The 15882-nt window shown below is 34.3% G+C and overlaps 1 protein-coding gene across 1 annotated transcript in view; it reads right to left on the bottom strand.

The window, feature by feature from the left end:
* DCC (DCC netrin 1 receptor) overlaps window positions 1-15882 on the bottom strand; it is a 1166696-nt gene that overhangs the window by 200326 nt on the left and 950488 nt on the right. Inside the window, exon 14 of the mRNA XM_082353405.1 lies at window positions 9201-9311. Within this exon, the coding sequence (XP_082209531.1) occupies window positions 9201-9311 (111 nt within the window). The remainder of the gene's footprint in view (window positions 1-9200; window positions 9312-15882) is intronic.

Raw genomic sequence — 15882 nt, forward strand, 5'->3', positions numbered from 1 at the left:
TTGTTAAACATTTCTTGCATCTTCTTGACCTTTGCCTTCATTGTTTTTCCGAGGTCCTGGATCATCTTCACCATCGTTACTCTGAATTCTTTTTCTGGAAGGTTGCCTATCTCTGCTTCATTTAGTTGTTTTTATGGGGGTTTATCTTGTTGCTTCATCTGGTACATAGCCCTCTACCTTTTCATCTTGTCTTTCTGTGAATGTGGTTTTTGTTCCACAGTCTCAGGATTGTAGTTCTTCTTGTTTCTGCTGTCTGCCCTCTGGTGGATGAGGCTATCTCTTCCTTCCTTTTTCTTACAATTCTCAGAGAGATGTGTGAAAATCTCTGAATATAACATTGGTCTTTATATGTAACTTCCAGTTTACAAAAATACAGAAAATAGAGGAACAAGTTAGATAATACCACAAGAAATAATAGACAAAAAGAAACATTAGGATTGTTGAAAGTAGAGGAAAAAAGCACAGTCTTTTAAGTAAGTCAGAGTAAGAAAATGGGATTGTGTTAGATTAAGAGATTTATGGGATATAAAAACTATATGCAGTGTTTCATTATAATATATAAATGTTTTGTGTACATATGTATGAATGTATGTATTCGTATATATGTATAAAGACAGAAATTAAAGGATATGTATTAGGGTGTTCAGTGATAATCTGATAATCTTTGGGTGGTGTGGCTTGTGTTGGTTTGTTGTCTACATTTTCTACCTGTAATACTACATATTTACTGCTTCTGTAACAAAAGAGTATTCAAATGTTATGGTGGGTTTCTAAATTTGTCAATAAAGATCTGTCAAGATTTGCTTAAATAGTACAAACATATGTATTATAAAAGCCATATCTTCAAAACTATTACATATTTCTTTAACAATTTACATATTTCTATAAGTCAATCCTTTTATCATTGAGTAGTAACCCTCTATCCCAAAAGATGTTTTTGGCCTTTAGAAAGTTACCAAAGATAAACCTACGTTTCCTTTCTGTTAGAATGATTAGTATTTTTACCCCATCCCTTTACTTCCAATTTTTTCATACCTTCATATTTTATGTGTGTTGATTATATATATCATAGATCTTGATGTTTTAAAAATCCCATTTAATAATCTATCCTTTAACTGGTGAGTTGAATCCATTTATATTTATTGTTATTATTATATGAGGATCTTTTATATCATTTTGTTATGCACTTATAATTTCCTACTTACCCATAACAAATTATTAGTTTTCTTCTTTATGATTTTATTTGAATGGGTTAAAGATCCCCCCACACCATTACTTTTTTCTCCTCTACTGAGTAAGAAATTATACACTCTATGTCCTTCTAGTTGTAATATTTTCAATTTTGAGATCACATATAACTTGGAATCTAGAGTTAATTATATCTTTACTTTTCGCAAGAACAACATTAAAGAAAAATCTCAAAACTGTTTAATCTTCATGATCTCCTCTCCTTTACCACCTCATTTTTGTCAACTTTTTTAAACTCTCCAAAATACTATACTTTTTGTCTTATAAAGTCATAATTTGTTCAGATATACTCATATATTACATTATTTTGCTTATCACTTTCTCTAATCATCCTTCTGGTGATTTTCTTTCTATCTTTCTTTACAAAGTACACCCTTTACAAAAAAGATGGTGGTGATAAATTCTGTTTTCTTATGTGAAAGGTGTTTATGTCTCTCCTTTCCTTGAATAATTATTTAGTTGTATATACAATTTGGGGATGATGGTAATTTTTTATCAGCACCTTGTAGATATTTCATTGTTTTCTGGTTTGTTACTATTGGGAATACTTCATCAATATAATTGTAGTTCCTGAATAAGTAATCTCTCTCTGGGGCATTTCAGGCTCTTCTTTTGGTCTTCTTTTTTTGGTATCTTTTGTCTTTATCAATGTATCAAAGCTAAAGCATTATTCCTGAGTCTGATAATCCATGTATTTCATCAATTCTGGAAAATTCTCACTTCTTATCTCTTCAAAAATTATTCCTCCTCCATTCTTTATTTTCTTTTGGGATTATGACTGATGCATGCTAAATTTTCTCATTCCATGTTTTATGTCTTTAAAATTTTCTTTTTTTTTTTCTATCACTGTGTGTTAATTTTGTCTTCAGTTATGTTTAAAGTATTATTTAACACATTCAGTGACATTTCATTTCAGTGACTATATACTTTTCATGTTCAAAGTTTTTATTTTGTTCTAAGTATTTAAATAATTTCTCAAATCTGGATTGGCTTTTTGAATTTTTTGGAAAACATCTTGTTTACATACTTTGATTGTTAAGTGTTGCACGTTTCAGATTTGAAGTTTCATGACTTGAATATTGGTAGTTATCAATATAAAATTATTCACCAATTTCACATATGTATTTATGAATATATGTATGCATGTATTTTTATCACCTCCCTGGAATCCTGTCAATTTGTTAGCCTGATAATTCTTTGCCCAATTTTCATGTTTAATATTTTTCCTTTGTCTTAAAAGTATACAATTTAACTTTGTTTTTAACAAACCTAAAAGTCTTTCTTTTAAAAAAAGAGGTAAATTCATTTTTGTTCAATTTTAGAATTTCTCTCATCTAGAAGTATTTTTGATTTTTTCCTTTCTAATTACTTTTCTTTATTTTGATATGTAAAGTTTTATTTATTTTTATTTCTCTAGAGATTTAGAAAATACATATTTTTAAATGTTTTTACAAAAGCAAATCTTGACTGGATATACAATTTGACAGGGTGTTTATCTTCCATCAAATCATAGACAATTTAGGGCTTTAGCTTATGCTTTTAGATATCTATTAGGTAAGTCTGTCATCGTAGAACATGCTGTTTATCTCTGATTCTTGCTCAAATAAAACTTTTGCTAAATGTTCAGACTCTGTGGAGTTCCAGATTTTTGAGCCTCTCATTTCCGTAATATTATTTTTCCCTTTTCTTGTCCTACTTTCTATTTCAAGTTTACTGCTCATTTTTCTCATACCTTTTGGCCTCAAATGATGTTAATATGAAACCAAAAGAAAACACAAACTGGTTTATCTTATTTTATACAAATTTTTTTGGTACAATTATACTTCATCTTTGTCAATGATTGAAATGACACAACCAAAAATTTTTTTTCTTCTGGCAGTTGTATTAGTTTCCTATTGCTACTATACTTGGTGTATTAAATTACCACAAGCTTAGTGGCTTAAAACAGCATAAATTTATTATGTTACATTTCTGGAGGTCAGAACTCCAATATATGTTTCAGTGAGCTAAAATCAAGGTATCAGCAGTGCCTAACTCTTTCTTGAAGCTCTAAGGGAACATGTGTTTTCTTGTTTTTTTCCAACTTCCTTGGCTAATGCCCCACGTCACTCCAACCTGCTTCTGCTGTCACACCTCCTGTCATTCTGAGCTTCCTACCTCCCTCTTCTAAGAACACTTTTGAATACACTGGATCCACCTAGATAATCCAGGATAATCGCCTATCTCACAAACCTTAATTTAATCACATCTGCATAGTCTCTCACTCACAGATCCCAGGGATTAGGACGTGGACATTTTGGGGGGCCATTATTCAGCCTACCACAACTCTTCCATGTATTCTTTTCTCCTTCCTTCCTTCCTTCCTTCTCTCCTTCTTCCTTTCTTTTTCTATTCTTCAATTTCTTTCAGTTAGTCAAAAACTTATTTTTCTCATTTCTCCTTCTTCTGCCTAGAGATTTCCCACTTGTCAGAGTCTATTTTTTTAATCAATATGACATTTTTAATATGCAATGTTTCTTCTTTCTGAGTGGAGTCATCATCTTAGATTTTACCATTATTCTTAAAATAAACTTTAATGTGTTCCTTCTCAAAGCCATATGCCCAGCGAGTATCACATATCATGCAGATTCCAAAAGGCAGAAGTTTTTTTGTGGTTCACTTCTCAAATGAAATGAATTTGCAGTAATTCCACTTTACCATTATTGAACAGGCTAATAGGGCTAATTATCTATTTCCGGGGGTCAGGAAATTAGAACCTGTTCTCAGATTCACAGTTTTTGCTTACATCACTCTTGTATTTTCAGGAGTCTCTGCATTGCTGATTTTTGCTAGCCAAGCTCCTCCATTTTAGGGTAGAGGTTTAATTTTAAATTATATCATTATTGATTTGTATAACAATTTCTACCCGTTCACTTTGATTTTTTTTTTTTTAAAGCAGCACAAATGGATGTCCAACCTCAATTTCCTGGAGGATGCCTTGCCGAACTTCATCATAAATTCCTTCATATCCTTATGCAAGACACTTACATAAGAACTTTGGGGAATTCTAATGATTTTGGTTTTTTAAGCTGAAATTTTGAGGCACAAAATAAATATTTTAAAACTTCCCAGCTGTTAGTAATAGCAAACATGCTTTCAGGGAACCCTGAACAAACAGTGAGGTTTGCCTCTATAATTACTTTAACAAAACATCCTAATTAAAAGGGTAATCCATAAGGAATTGGAGTATTTCTCCAAGTTACTGTAGAGCTTCACACTGCTTAAGTCAAACAGAGAAGACAAGAGAAACTACAGAAGTCACAGAAGGAGAGGGAATTGCTTTCATTGCTTTCAGCTATCTGTACAAACCGCTGCTTCTGTTTAGCTGACTTGCAAGGCTCAAAGTTACCACCCTAATGAGTAGATCACACCTTCTGAGTTCACAAGGTGTCTTAAAGGCAAAGGGAGAAAGTTATGCAACACGATGCACCTAGAAGGGCCAACACTGTGGTTCCCTTCCAATGTAGATTTCTCTGGCTACAGCAAAGAATGCCTCCCATTTCAAGTGGTTTTCAAAAGGATTGCTTCCTCCTTATCCAAAAACTTAAAGGAAATCAAAGCCATTCTATATGGAAATCTGACTTTGGAATGCTTAGCCATGAAAGCTCTGGTAGAAGTCATATAAATCTCATTTTATAATTTAAACATTTACTTGAATAAGTTAAAATGATATGAATATTTAAAGAAAGCTTCCATAGCTTAAATATATGTATATATTTATTCTATAGATTCTATATAGATTCTATATTCTATATTATTTCTATATTTCCATATAGAAAGAGAGCAAGCCATTAGGCTGAGTATTCTCTTGGCGCTACTAGTGACCACTTCTGAGCTTGTCCATTCATCCGAATATTAATTCGTATCAAGGGTTATACTTTCTACTATTTGAATGATGTAGTCAAAAGAAAAAAAAACAGGAGGAAGGAAGAGGAATTGAAATCAGTTTCAGGGAGTTGCTCAGTGAAAAGAGATCATGGGTCTAGAAATTGAGAAAGCCTTAGGATCAAATATGTCTGGTCCTATTAATTTAGTACAGTGAGTAAAATCAGTGTTTTACAAAGCAAGTGAAACACATCTGTCCCACACTCCTATAGTTAAATACCCTGAAATGGCTATTAGTTTCCATTATGTTTTAAAGGTATACTATCTTAAATCATAAACTATAACACCATTATATGCAAGAAGTATGATCTGTACTAGGTTTCTTCTATTAATTTTTCATTTACTTTTTGCCAGATTGCTAATGTGCATCTTATGATCAAGGACAAGAACTGTGTAAACAATTATAATCCAAATGAAGAAGTGGAAGAATGAGAGAAGAGGCAGTATTTGAAATGTGTTAACCAGCTGCTAAAGGAGTACCATTTAGATGAGGAAGGATGAATTCTGAACTAATAGTGGTAGAAATGATTTTTCTTAAGGTATTCACTTTGAAGAATGTCTACTATGCTGTCCTACACACCCTTCCCTGTAATCCTAGCCATAAGTCCCCTTTCCCTGAAGTTTCTAGTTTAAGTACTATTTGTTTTCATGATGCCTATTCCATCAGTACAGCCATTATCTGTTAGTGCCTCAAGAGAGCTGTTCGTTTTTCACATTTCTACTCCCTGTTAACTTGGCACATCATAACTGCTTAATCAATACTCAAATAAGGAAAAAAGTCAGGAGGGATGCTTCATGCAGAAGAGAGATATTATTAAGCTAAAAACATGGTATAGTTCAAACATCCAGTGAAACAGCATTTATTAAGACACTATTCATGAGCTCGGCATAGAGGTTCTTGATTAGAATAGAAGTATGAAATGGATTCTACTTAGATCACATAGATATGAAAAGAATGCAGTTAAGTGGAAGTTTTGTGCCATCCCAGGAGCTGTGATTTTACATTTTGGTTCTACTTACAATGTGAGTCATTCAGAGTGAGGAGAAAGAACATGTAAGTCAAGTGGAGCATCCCATTCATCCTGGATATTTTATAGGACCTTCAGCACCTCCACTCCATTTATTTTCACTCCTTCCGGTAAGAGATATAGTCCCTTAAGTTTGGGTAAATGATATGATCTCATTTCTTAGAATCTTTTGCCTTGAATCACTGCGTTTTTATTGTCATTGGGTCAGTTCTAGAGGATTCGTGGGGACTTTGCTTTGATAACCTGTACTGGGCATTGACTCACCCAACCCAGTCTTAAGTGTCAGCTCCACAGTTACCAGCTGAGTGACTAAATCAAATTGGTTTAATTTTCTTAGCTTAAGTTACTGTTCTTTAAAAGTAAGGATAACAACATACACTCCACATGGATAGATGAGAGTATAAAACACAAGTATATAAGCTTTAAAAGTTATTTCTCAAGTAAAATACAAAAATGAAGTATTCCTACAGCATATCCTAACCATCCTTTTATTATTTAAATAAGACAGATCATGTCCTCATGACTTTAGGCCCAGTTATCCTGGCCTCCTTGTCATACTTCAACCACCAACTGGGCTTTAATCTCTGGATGTCTCTTCTTGCTATTCCTTCTGAACCAAGGGCTCTTGTCTGACGTATTTGCATGGCTGTCTCCCTCACTTTCTCAAAGTCTGTGCTTATATTTTGCCTAATCTGAGAAATCTTCTCAACCCCCTATATAAAAGAGTACTGCCTAATCATTTGTTAGTCCTTCTGCCACACTTTATTTTCTTCAGATAATTTATCACTATTTATCTCTACCTCAATAAAATTTATACTCTTTGAGAGTAGGGACTTTGTTTATTGCTTTGCCCCTGGTACCTAAAATAATGCCTGGTATATAAAATTTTTCAAGAAAAATTACATGTTGAATAAAGACTACATGAATTCAAGTTCCCTAACCTATTAATGAAGGGTGTATGTTTTGCAAAGTGTGAATTTGTGTAGCTCCACTTCTCGATTTACCTTATCTAAGACAAGTTAAATAACATCTTCTAAGCCCCAAGTTATTTTACTTTAGCGTTTACTTTAGGGTTGTCCTAACTGAGTTGGCCCATGTCTGCCTACTTCTAAAACATTTTTTTTGCTTTAGCCAGACTAGTCTCTTCAAAATGCAAACATAATTGTCAGTATTTTAAAAAAATATTTCATGACTTGCTTAGGATAAAGCAGGTTATGGCTTTAATGAGATTCTTAGGACAAAGTTCAAACTCCTTAATTTGGTCTTGCCAGATTTAGAACATGCCTGTCTTGCAAAGGTAACTGCATGCCATCTCTGTGTTTCAGCCTTGATGGTCTTTATTTCGGGTCCCTAGCAGCACCATGATCTATCTTGACTTCAAACATGCATTTACCTTGCCCTCTACTTCTCCTCCTCAATTTCTAACGTATGTTTTTGCATAGCTAATTCTTGTTCATCCTTCAGGTTTCATTTAGATGTAAATCTTCTCTACGTCTGTCTGTCTGCCTATCTATCTATCTTCCTATCTTTCTATTTAGCCATCCAGCCTATGTTGAACCATAGGATATGGCCAATATTCAGGTTTGTATTATAACAATGGTAATTTCCTATGACTTCACTTAGAATGTTTGTCTTTCTAAGCTCCACAAGGCAAAAAAAATCATGTCCTTCCTATTTATTATTATATCCTTAGAGCTAAGCACAATGCCTGGTGTTTAGCAAATTTTCTATAAATTTTCTTTGAATTAATGTGCTATCACATGGCAGTGATGATCATTACTGTGGAAACAGTGTATGTTGATTGTTTTACTGCCACCATTATCATGTTGTAAACCCAAATCTGTGACTATATTAAAATCATGTATGGTAGTGAGTTCTTTAGAAAGGGAAGAAGGGAAAGATCAAGGAGGAAGAAAATTAAAAGAAGGAGTTTAAGGAAGAGAAAGGGAGGACAGATTTGAGGAGTGGTGATGGAGAGAAGAGAGGGAGAGAGGAAAAGGAGAGGAAAAGAAAGAGATACAGAATTTTCACCTTCCAGTAACTTGAATATTTTCAGGTCTATCAGTGAAGAAGTAAGTGAATTCCATTGCCAGTTATATAGGCAGCCATCTTGAATCATCACATTTTCAATACACATGTTTTTATTCTTTCAGCTACTTTTTTCTTGGCTGCAGTTTGAATCACCTAGCTTTAAGTTTACTGATCATAACTTACCTTTTTTTCAAGTATCTTTCATTTTTATTAATTTCTACTTTGCTCATTTGTAACTCTAATTCTCTAGGGTATATTTTTGCTTTGTTATTTATATTATTTATATTTCTGTTTATTTTTATTATTCACTTTTTTTGGTTGCTTCCATTAACCCTTTCTCTTGAATTGTATTTTTGTATTTAGCCATGATGCTTTTTATTTCTCAACTGATAATTTTGAAGATTTTGTTATATTTAATGTAGTGACATGTGACTTTTATATGAATCTCAATATCTCATCCACAAGTATTTCAGACAACTATCAATTAAGTAAATAAGGCAGATTGTCCTTTATACAAAAAAATAAGTGTCACATATTAATGACCATATCATAAGCATGTCAAAAATACATATCGCTGTTTTGCAGAAGCACCATAAAAGAGCCAGAGAAGCTATGTAAAGTAATTATGTTTTATGATTCTTATCAGAAATTGCAGCCATTCCTGTGAAGAAAATGGTTAAGGTCAATTATTCAAAGTAAAATAAATAGAAAAAAGATCATTTCAAATTATTTTGAAAAAAAGTAATTTGTTATGAAGACTATAATTGATTTATATTTATATGGCATTGCTGAAGACTCTGTATTCATTCAGCATTTTTGCTTTGTTTTGGTTTTGTTTTGCATCTAAAAATGTAAGAAGAATAAATATCCCCAATGTTGAAGTTTATCAATTTTTTTAAGGTATCCTTTGAAGCTGAAGTAATGAAGAAGACAGAAATCAGAGTGACAGTGATTGCGGAAAGGTCTTACCATCTAGATCGTTCTCCGGAGTCTCTGCTGTGTACCAGTTGGAAGGTGGTCCAGTGCCATTGACTGTCATGGCTGACACTTGAAAACTGTACTGACTTCCTTTCTCCAGTCCTGTGAAAGAATTTTCCCCAGAAGAAAAAAAAAAGAAAAAACTTACTGAAAACAAGTATTTCTGGTGGGTTTTAAGTTTTAGCAAAATGTTAACAATAGTAGACATGCTTTACATTGTGATTGTTGTGGTAAGTATTACTTTAGCCAAAAGGGTTGGAAGATTACAGCAAGAAATCAAATTATTTTTCATATATCCCCATTTATTTTTTCCAGTTTACAAAAATGTAACCCTGAAAATAGCCTCAGGGCAGAGGCAGAATATAAAATATGAACAATGAAGAGATAATCAAAAATAGCAAGGATCATTTTTCCTCACAGTTCAGAAGAGGCCTGCCTATAAATCAAGAAGAGTCAATCTAAAAATTTATGCTCCATCATTCATTCAAGGTCAGTGATTATGTTCCCTTTGGGCCAAGAAAGAAAACTCCAAAGCCACTGTACTTCAGCAGAAAAACTAGGTCTTTTCTCTTGAAAACATCACGAGACATACTTCGTTTTGCATTAGCTTCCATACTAGAGCATGAAGAAAGTCTATCTCTATGATAATTTGGACATACATTATAGGACACAGTGATGACCTTAGAGCTGATTTTCCAGTACACAGAGAGTATAGGTAGACAAGAGAGGCCCTGTATATCATGAGTGTGATATGTGTAAATTTTTAATGTAAACAATTTTCCTTTTAACTGAATCTCAATGTTGCTCATTAACATGACAAATTATTGTAAAACACATGATGCTTGTCAAAAGACCATATGACTTTTTTGAGACACTGAGGACTCAGTTTAAACTGACAAGTTCTTAAACCTCAGTGAGTTGAACAACACTGATAAAAAATAAAATACCACCTCTGTTTTTTCCATTAATTTGAAATGCCATGAACATCTGGAGCCAAGGAAAAGTCATAAATAAAACTATTAGAGAAATGATGCTTCTATCAAGTACAAAGTTATGTACTTGTATATTTTTGCATAGGAAGATGAGTAAATCTTGGTACTGAGAAGAATTCTAACTTACTATTTATAGGAGATGGTGTTTTACATGATGGTTAGAATGGACTTGTTAATGTCAAAGGGCAGTTGTCTTCAATAACTAGTTGTTGGGGAAGCTAGTAAAATTGTCTTGTTCAGGCTTCAGAGGCAGAAGTTGGCCTCTGACCAACCTGTGACCCTACCTGGACTGTGCGCCTGGTTGCTCACCTAACAATTGCTGCTAGCAAATTAAACGGCGTTTACGGTAAGAGAGGGAGTGGGTCTTGGAATTTCTTGAGCCCTGGGGACCCAGCCAGTCCCCTGGGGTCTGAAAAATCCTGTGACACCCCATGGTGAAAACAACAGCATTGTTAAAGTGAATCCAGAGCTGCATTTTTGCATGCATACTGATGATATGAGTTTGCAGCCTGGGATTATAAGCAGGAACCCCCAGAACTGCAACTTGAAGTCTCACCCATGGGGTGACCGCACTGCCTGGGACCCTTCCCCAGTTGGGGCTCCAGATTGCTGTTACTCAGGACTTCCCAGCTGCTGCTGCTTGGATCTGGAAGTAGGTGTTGGCCCAATTCAGTGATGTATGCTCTATTATATACTTTGCTAATATTCTTATTCCTTTCCTTCCAATAATTGTATATTGAAATTGATATAATTGCTTCTAATGATTGTATATTGAAATTAAGTTAAATCACCTTCTATTAAAGATTTGATTGAAGCTGTTTATTTGTGTGAGACGAGTGGTTATTTTGCCAGGGAATCCAATGAACCTTAAAACCGAAAGTAGGCTTTTGGCGAAACACTAGCACTGTTAGAGAAGACAGTTTGATAAACACACCCACACAAAATGCTGTCCTCTTAAGAGGCTTCTAATTTTATAAAATAGACTGGAAGGCATGGACTGAGAATAGTTTTGGTGCTGTTGTCTTGTTATCATCAGTGTTTTAATTGTATATCCATAGAGCCACTACAATGCCTGACACAGGGAAGGCACAAACACAGAACAACTGTTGAAAGATCCACTAAAGCAAGTCTTAGCACAAAGGAAATATTAGACTACAATACAATATCCAACACCATCAGCAAGGTGGTGAACGGATACTTTTGAACATAAAGCCTTTGTGGTGTCTTAAGTAGGCTTGTGCTCACTTTGACTTGTCCCTTAGTTAACATGGCATTGATCTGATACTTGTTAACATTTTTCACCCTTCACAGGTGCTGTTGTTGATTTCTGAGACAGAGGGATTACAGAGGCTCTTCTGGGAAATTAAAAACTCACAGGGAGGGACTTCCCTGGTGGCGCAGTGGTTAAGAATCCACCTGCCAATACAGCGGACACAGGTTTGATCCCTGGTCCGGGAAGATCCCACATGCCATGGAGCAGCTAAGCCTGTGTGCTACAACTACTGAGTCTGCGCTCTAGAGCCCACGAGCGACAACTACTGAGCCCATGTGCCACAACTACTGAAGCCTGTGCACCTAGAGCCCATCCTCTGCAACAAGAGAAGCCACCTCAAGAAGAAGCCTGTACAACGCGATGAAGAGCAGCCCTGCTCGCCGCAGTTAGAGAAAGCCCGCGTGCAGCAATGAAGACCCAACACAGCCAAAAATAAATAAAATTAAATCTTTAAAAAAAAAAACAAAAAACAAAATCTCACAGGGAGAGAACTCTAGGAAGAAATGTTTACCTAATTATTGCAATCATTGCAGCGCATGACTTTCAAAGTGGTCTCACCTCAAATAGTTTAAGTCCATCAAGAATATACTCTATTTGGTAATTGCAATGATTGTTGCTTTTGTTGTGGTCATCCATGTACAATGCTTGGTGTCAGTCTATTTATCTCTTGTAAAAATAAAATACAGTGTGTGTGTGTGGAAAAAAAAAAGAATATACTCTTTTACAGTAAGGGGAAATTTAACTTCATTTTTCTTTGAAATGGATGGACAATTATGTCAGTACCACCTCCAGTGACTGATTTGAAATACTTTCTGTGATGGTCAGTTTTATGTGTCAACTTAGCTAAGGTAAAGTCCCCAGTTATTCAATCAAACACTCAGTGTTGCTGGGAAAGTATTTTGTAGATACGACTAAAGTCCATATTCAGTTGCTTTTACATCAGGGATATTACCCTAGATAATCTGGGTGGGCCGGATTCAGTCAGGTGAAGGGACTGAGGTTTCCCTGAAGAAGAAATTTCACCTGCAGACTGCAGCCTCAGCTCGGGAGTTCCAGCTATCTTTCCTGATGGCCTGCCCTGTGGATTTCGGAATTGCCCAACCAGCCATCATAGTCAATTAAGTCAACTGCTTGCAATAAATCTCTTAGTATATATCTCCACTGATTCTGTTTCTCTGGTCAAACCTTGACTGACATACCATTCTCTTACATGCAATATTTTGACTATAAATGGAAATCTTTCTGAATGCCCTATATTCTGTCCCATTCATTTGACTTTAAATCGAGTCATGTTTCTCATGCGGAATCTATCAATTTTTAACATAAGTTAATTAAAATATCTCACTATAAAGTAGATATGCAAATTTCTTCTTATAATTTTGCCAAATTTCAATTTACATATTTTGAGTTTAGGCTCTGTCAGTATCATTAATTCAGTTTTGAGTAAAACAAAAGCCTACTAATAGCTTGAATAATAACTTGAAGTAACAATTAGAAGGCAGTTAAAAGACCATCCATTACATGTTTCCCCTATGAGGCCTCACCTGGCACCCCCCAAGCTACTTATCAGAATATCCCTTCTAACCATATACAGTAGGGTAGCTTTGCATATCTTTCTCTCTATGATATCAGTAGTGAAGCTTTAATACTCTATATAGAGTAGTACCTAGGTCAACCTGAAAATCCTGTTAACTTTTCTTGAAATATTATATTTTAGCCTAAATTTTAAAATTTTTGTATTTTATTCTAGAATGTTGCTGTGGAATCTCACTAATAACACCCCAAAATTCTAGACTGAGTATAAGAAAACATTTAAAGATATATATAACATCCCAATATTAAAAGAGATCATAATGTCTAGTCAAATGGCCCATCTAATGTTGTACATCCAACTAAGTGGTCCTGTAAATAAAGCAGGGATACTTTTGGAATAAGAAATTCACCAAAAAAAAAAAAAAAAAAAAAAAAGAAATTCACCAAGGGATGGAATCCACTCCAACAGTTTTGCTTGTTAATAAAAGTTCTTCTTTAGATTGCATTGAATCTGCTTTACTATAGTATTACCTACAGATAAATCTGAGTTTTACACAGTGGGATTAAAAAAAAAATTAAATTCCACTTTCAAGATATCTTTACCCAAGCCTTCTGATTCTAAATTCAGTGCCTTCTGTACCAGACCTTTAGCAACAGAATTAAACCTGTGACCCTCTTCTAGTCTCGATAAGTGAAGGATGCAGTGATAAGCAAAACCAGAAATTTTGGCTTTTCAGAGTCAGTCAGTACATTACCCTGAATTCTAGGTTTCAAATATTCCTGCTTTTTTGCTGTGAGGGGTAGTTGGCCAGACAAGTTTTAGATGTTCTGAGAGCTCTTTTAATCTCAGTTTCTCATATACAGTTATTAGGTAATAGTACCTGCATTTCTACCTTAGAGTATTCTTTTGAGAATCAAATGACAAACTGCTTTCAAAAATAATTTATAAAATTAGGCATTTAATAGACATAAAGATAACTAACATTTGCAGATTATTTTCTCACTTGAAACACTCCATTGATGGATGGATGGATGGATGGATGGATGCATTCATTCATTCATTCATTGGAGATGGGATAGAAGGAAATCAGCGTGTAATCAAAAGCTGTTTTGTGTATGTATTTCTCAAAGCTGTTATCTGAGATGTGTTTCCTGAGTTGGGCTAATGGAAATATTAAACAGTATTTCAAAAATAAATTGGTAGGAAAGTTTTGACTTGATCTCTTCTAAAGTTACTCAGTTCCTCTAGTTGCAAAGTTAATCCTCAATTTTTATTATTCAATAGATACCTCTTTCCATCCCTGCATTATTTCACTATCCCTTTACATACTCACACAACCACATAGTCATTGCTTATGGTCAACATCATATTACCTATAGTTTAAGAGTTAAGAGTATAGGTTTTCAATTCAGGCAGAATTAGACTTAAGTTTTTGCTGCACCACTTATTAGCTGCATGACCTTGAAAAACTTACTAGCCCTCTTTCTTTGCCTAAGATTTCTCAACAATAAAATGTGTATATGAATAAAAAATTATTATAAAGATTAAATTTTAAAATAGATAAAGTTTTATTTTCTTATCATGGATATTTTTTCAGCTATATCAAGGTATACTTAATATACCAAAAATTGCACATATTTAATGTATATATTTTAATGAGTTTGGACATATGTATACATTATGATACCATCACCACAATCAAGGTAATAAACCTATCTGTCACCTTAAAAAGACTCTTTTGTCCTCTTGCTTTTATTATTTTTTTTTAATGGTAAGAATTCTTGGCATGCGATGACTTCTAAACAAGTTTTTAGGTGCACGATACAGTACTGTTAATTATAGGTACTTGTTGTACAGCAGATCTCTAGAACTTATTCATCTTGTATAACTGTCATTTTATACCCGTTGAACAACTCCCTATTTCTCCCTCCCTCTCTCCCCTGGCAACCACCATTCTATTCTCGGTTTCCAAAAGTTTGACTATTTTAGATACCTCATATATGCGGAATCATGTATCTGTCCTTCTGGGACTGACATTTCACTTAGCATAATATCTCCCAGTCCACCCATGTTGCTGCAAATGCCAGGATTTTGTTTTCTCTTTTAAAGCTGAATAATATTCCGTTGTATGTATATACCACAGTTTCTTCATCCATTTGTCTGTTGATGGAAATTTGGGTTGTTTCTCTACCTTGGCTATTGCGAATAATGTTGCAATGAATGTGGGAGTGCAGCTATCTCTTTGAGATCTTGATTTCAATTCTTTTGGATATGTACCCAGAAGTGGTATTGGTGGTTCATTGGCAGTTCTATTTTTATTTTTTTATTTTTTTTATTTTTATTTTTATTTTTTGGCAGTTCTATTTTTAACTTTTTGAGGAACCTCCATACTGTTTCCAGCATAGGAGCTGTTGTCAAAGTTGCTATTGCTGTTATTATTGTTATAAATGTTAAAATTGTTTATATCAATGCTCTTTTACAGATTGATACAACGGCCAGAGTCACTCACAATAAAGTGAGCTAAAGATGACAACATTGTATAGTACAAGGAGCACATAACTAGGAATCAGAACGTCTGTGATCTAGTTGGAATCTATACCGTTAACTAATGGTACATCTTAGAAATGTCATTCTTCAGACTTCAGTTACCTCTTCTATAAAACAAGGGCTTTGGATGAGATGAATTGTGTGTTTCATGTTCTGTTTGTCAGGGACGTATAGTTCAATCTCAGTGTGTGCGTGTGTGTGTGTGCCTAGCTGCTTCTAAGTACAACTTTATTCTAAAAGAAGTATGGTATAGGTAGCAATGCTTTTCTTAGCTGTAAAAAAAATTCTACTGTTAAAAGCAGATTGTCTTCTGCCTGTTTCTATCCC

The sequence above is a fragment of the Balaenoptera borealis genome, assembly GCF_965194805.1.
Source record: "Balaenoptera borealis genome assembly, chromosome: 14".
Classification (NCBI taxonomy): Eukaryota; Metazoa; Chordata; class Mammalia; order Artiodactyla; family Balaenopteridae; genus Balaenoptera; species Balaenoptera borealis.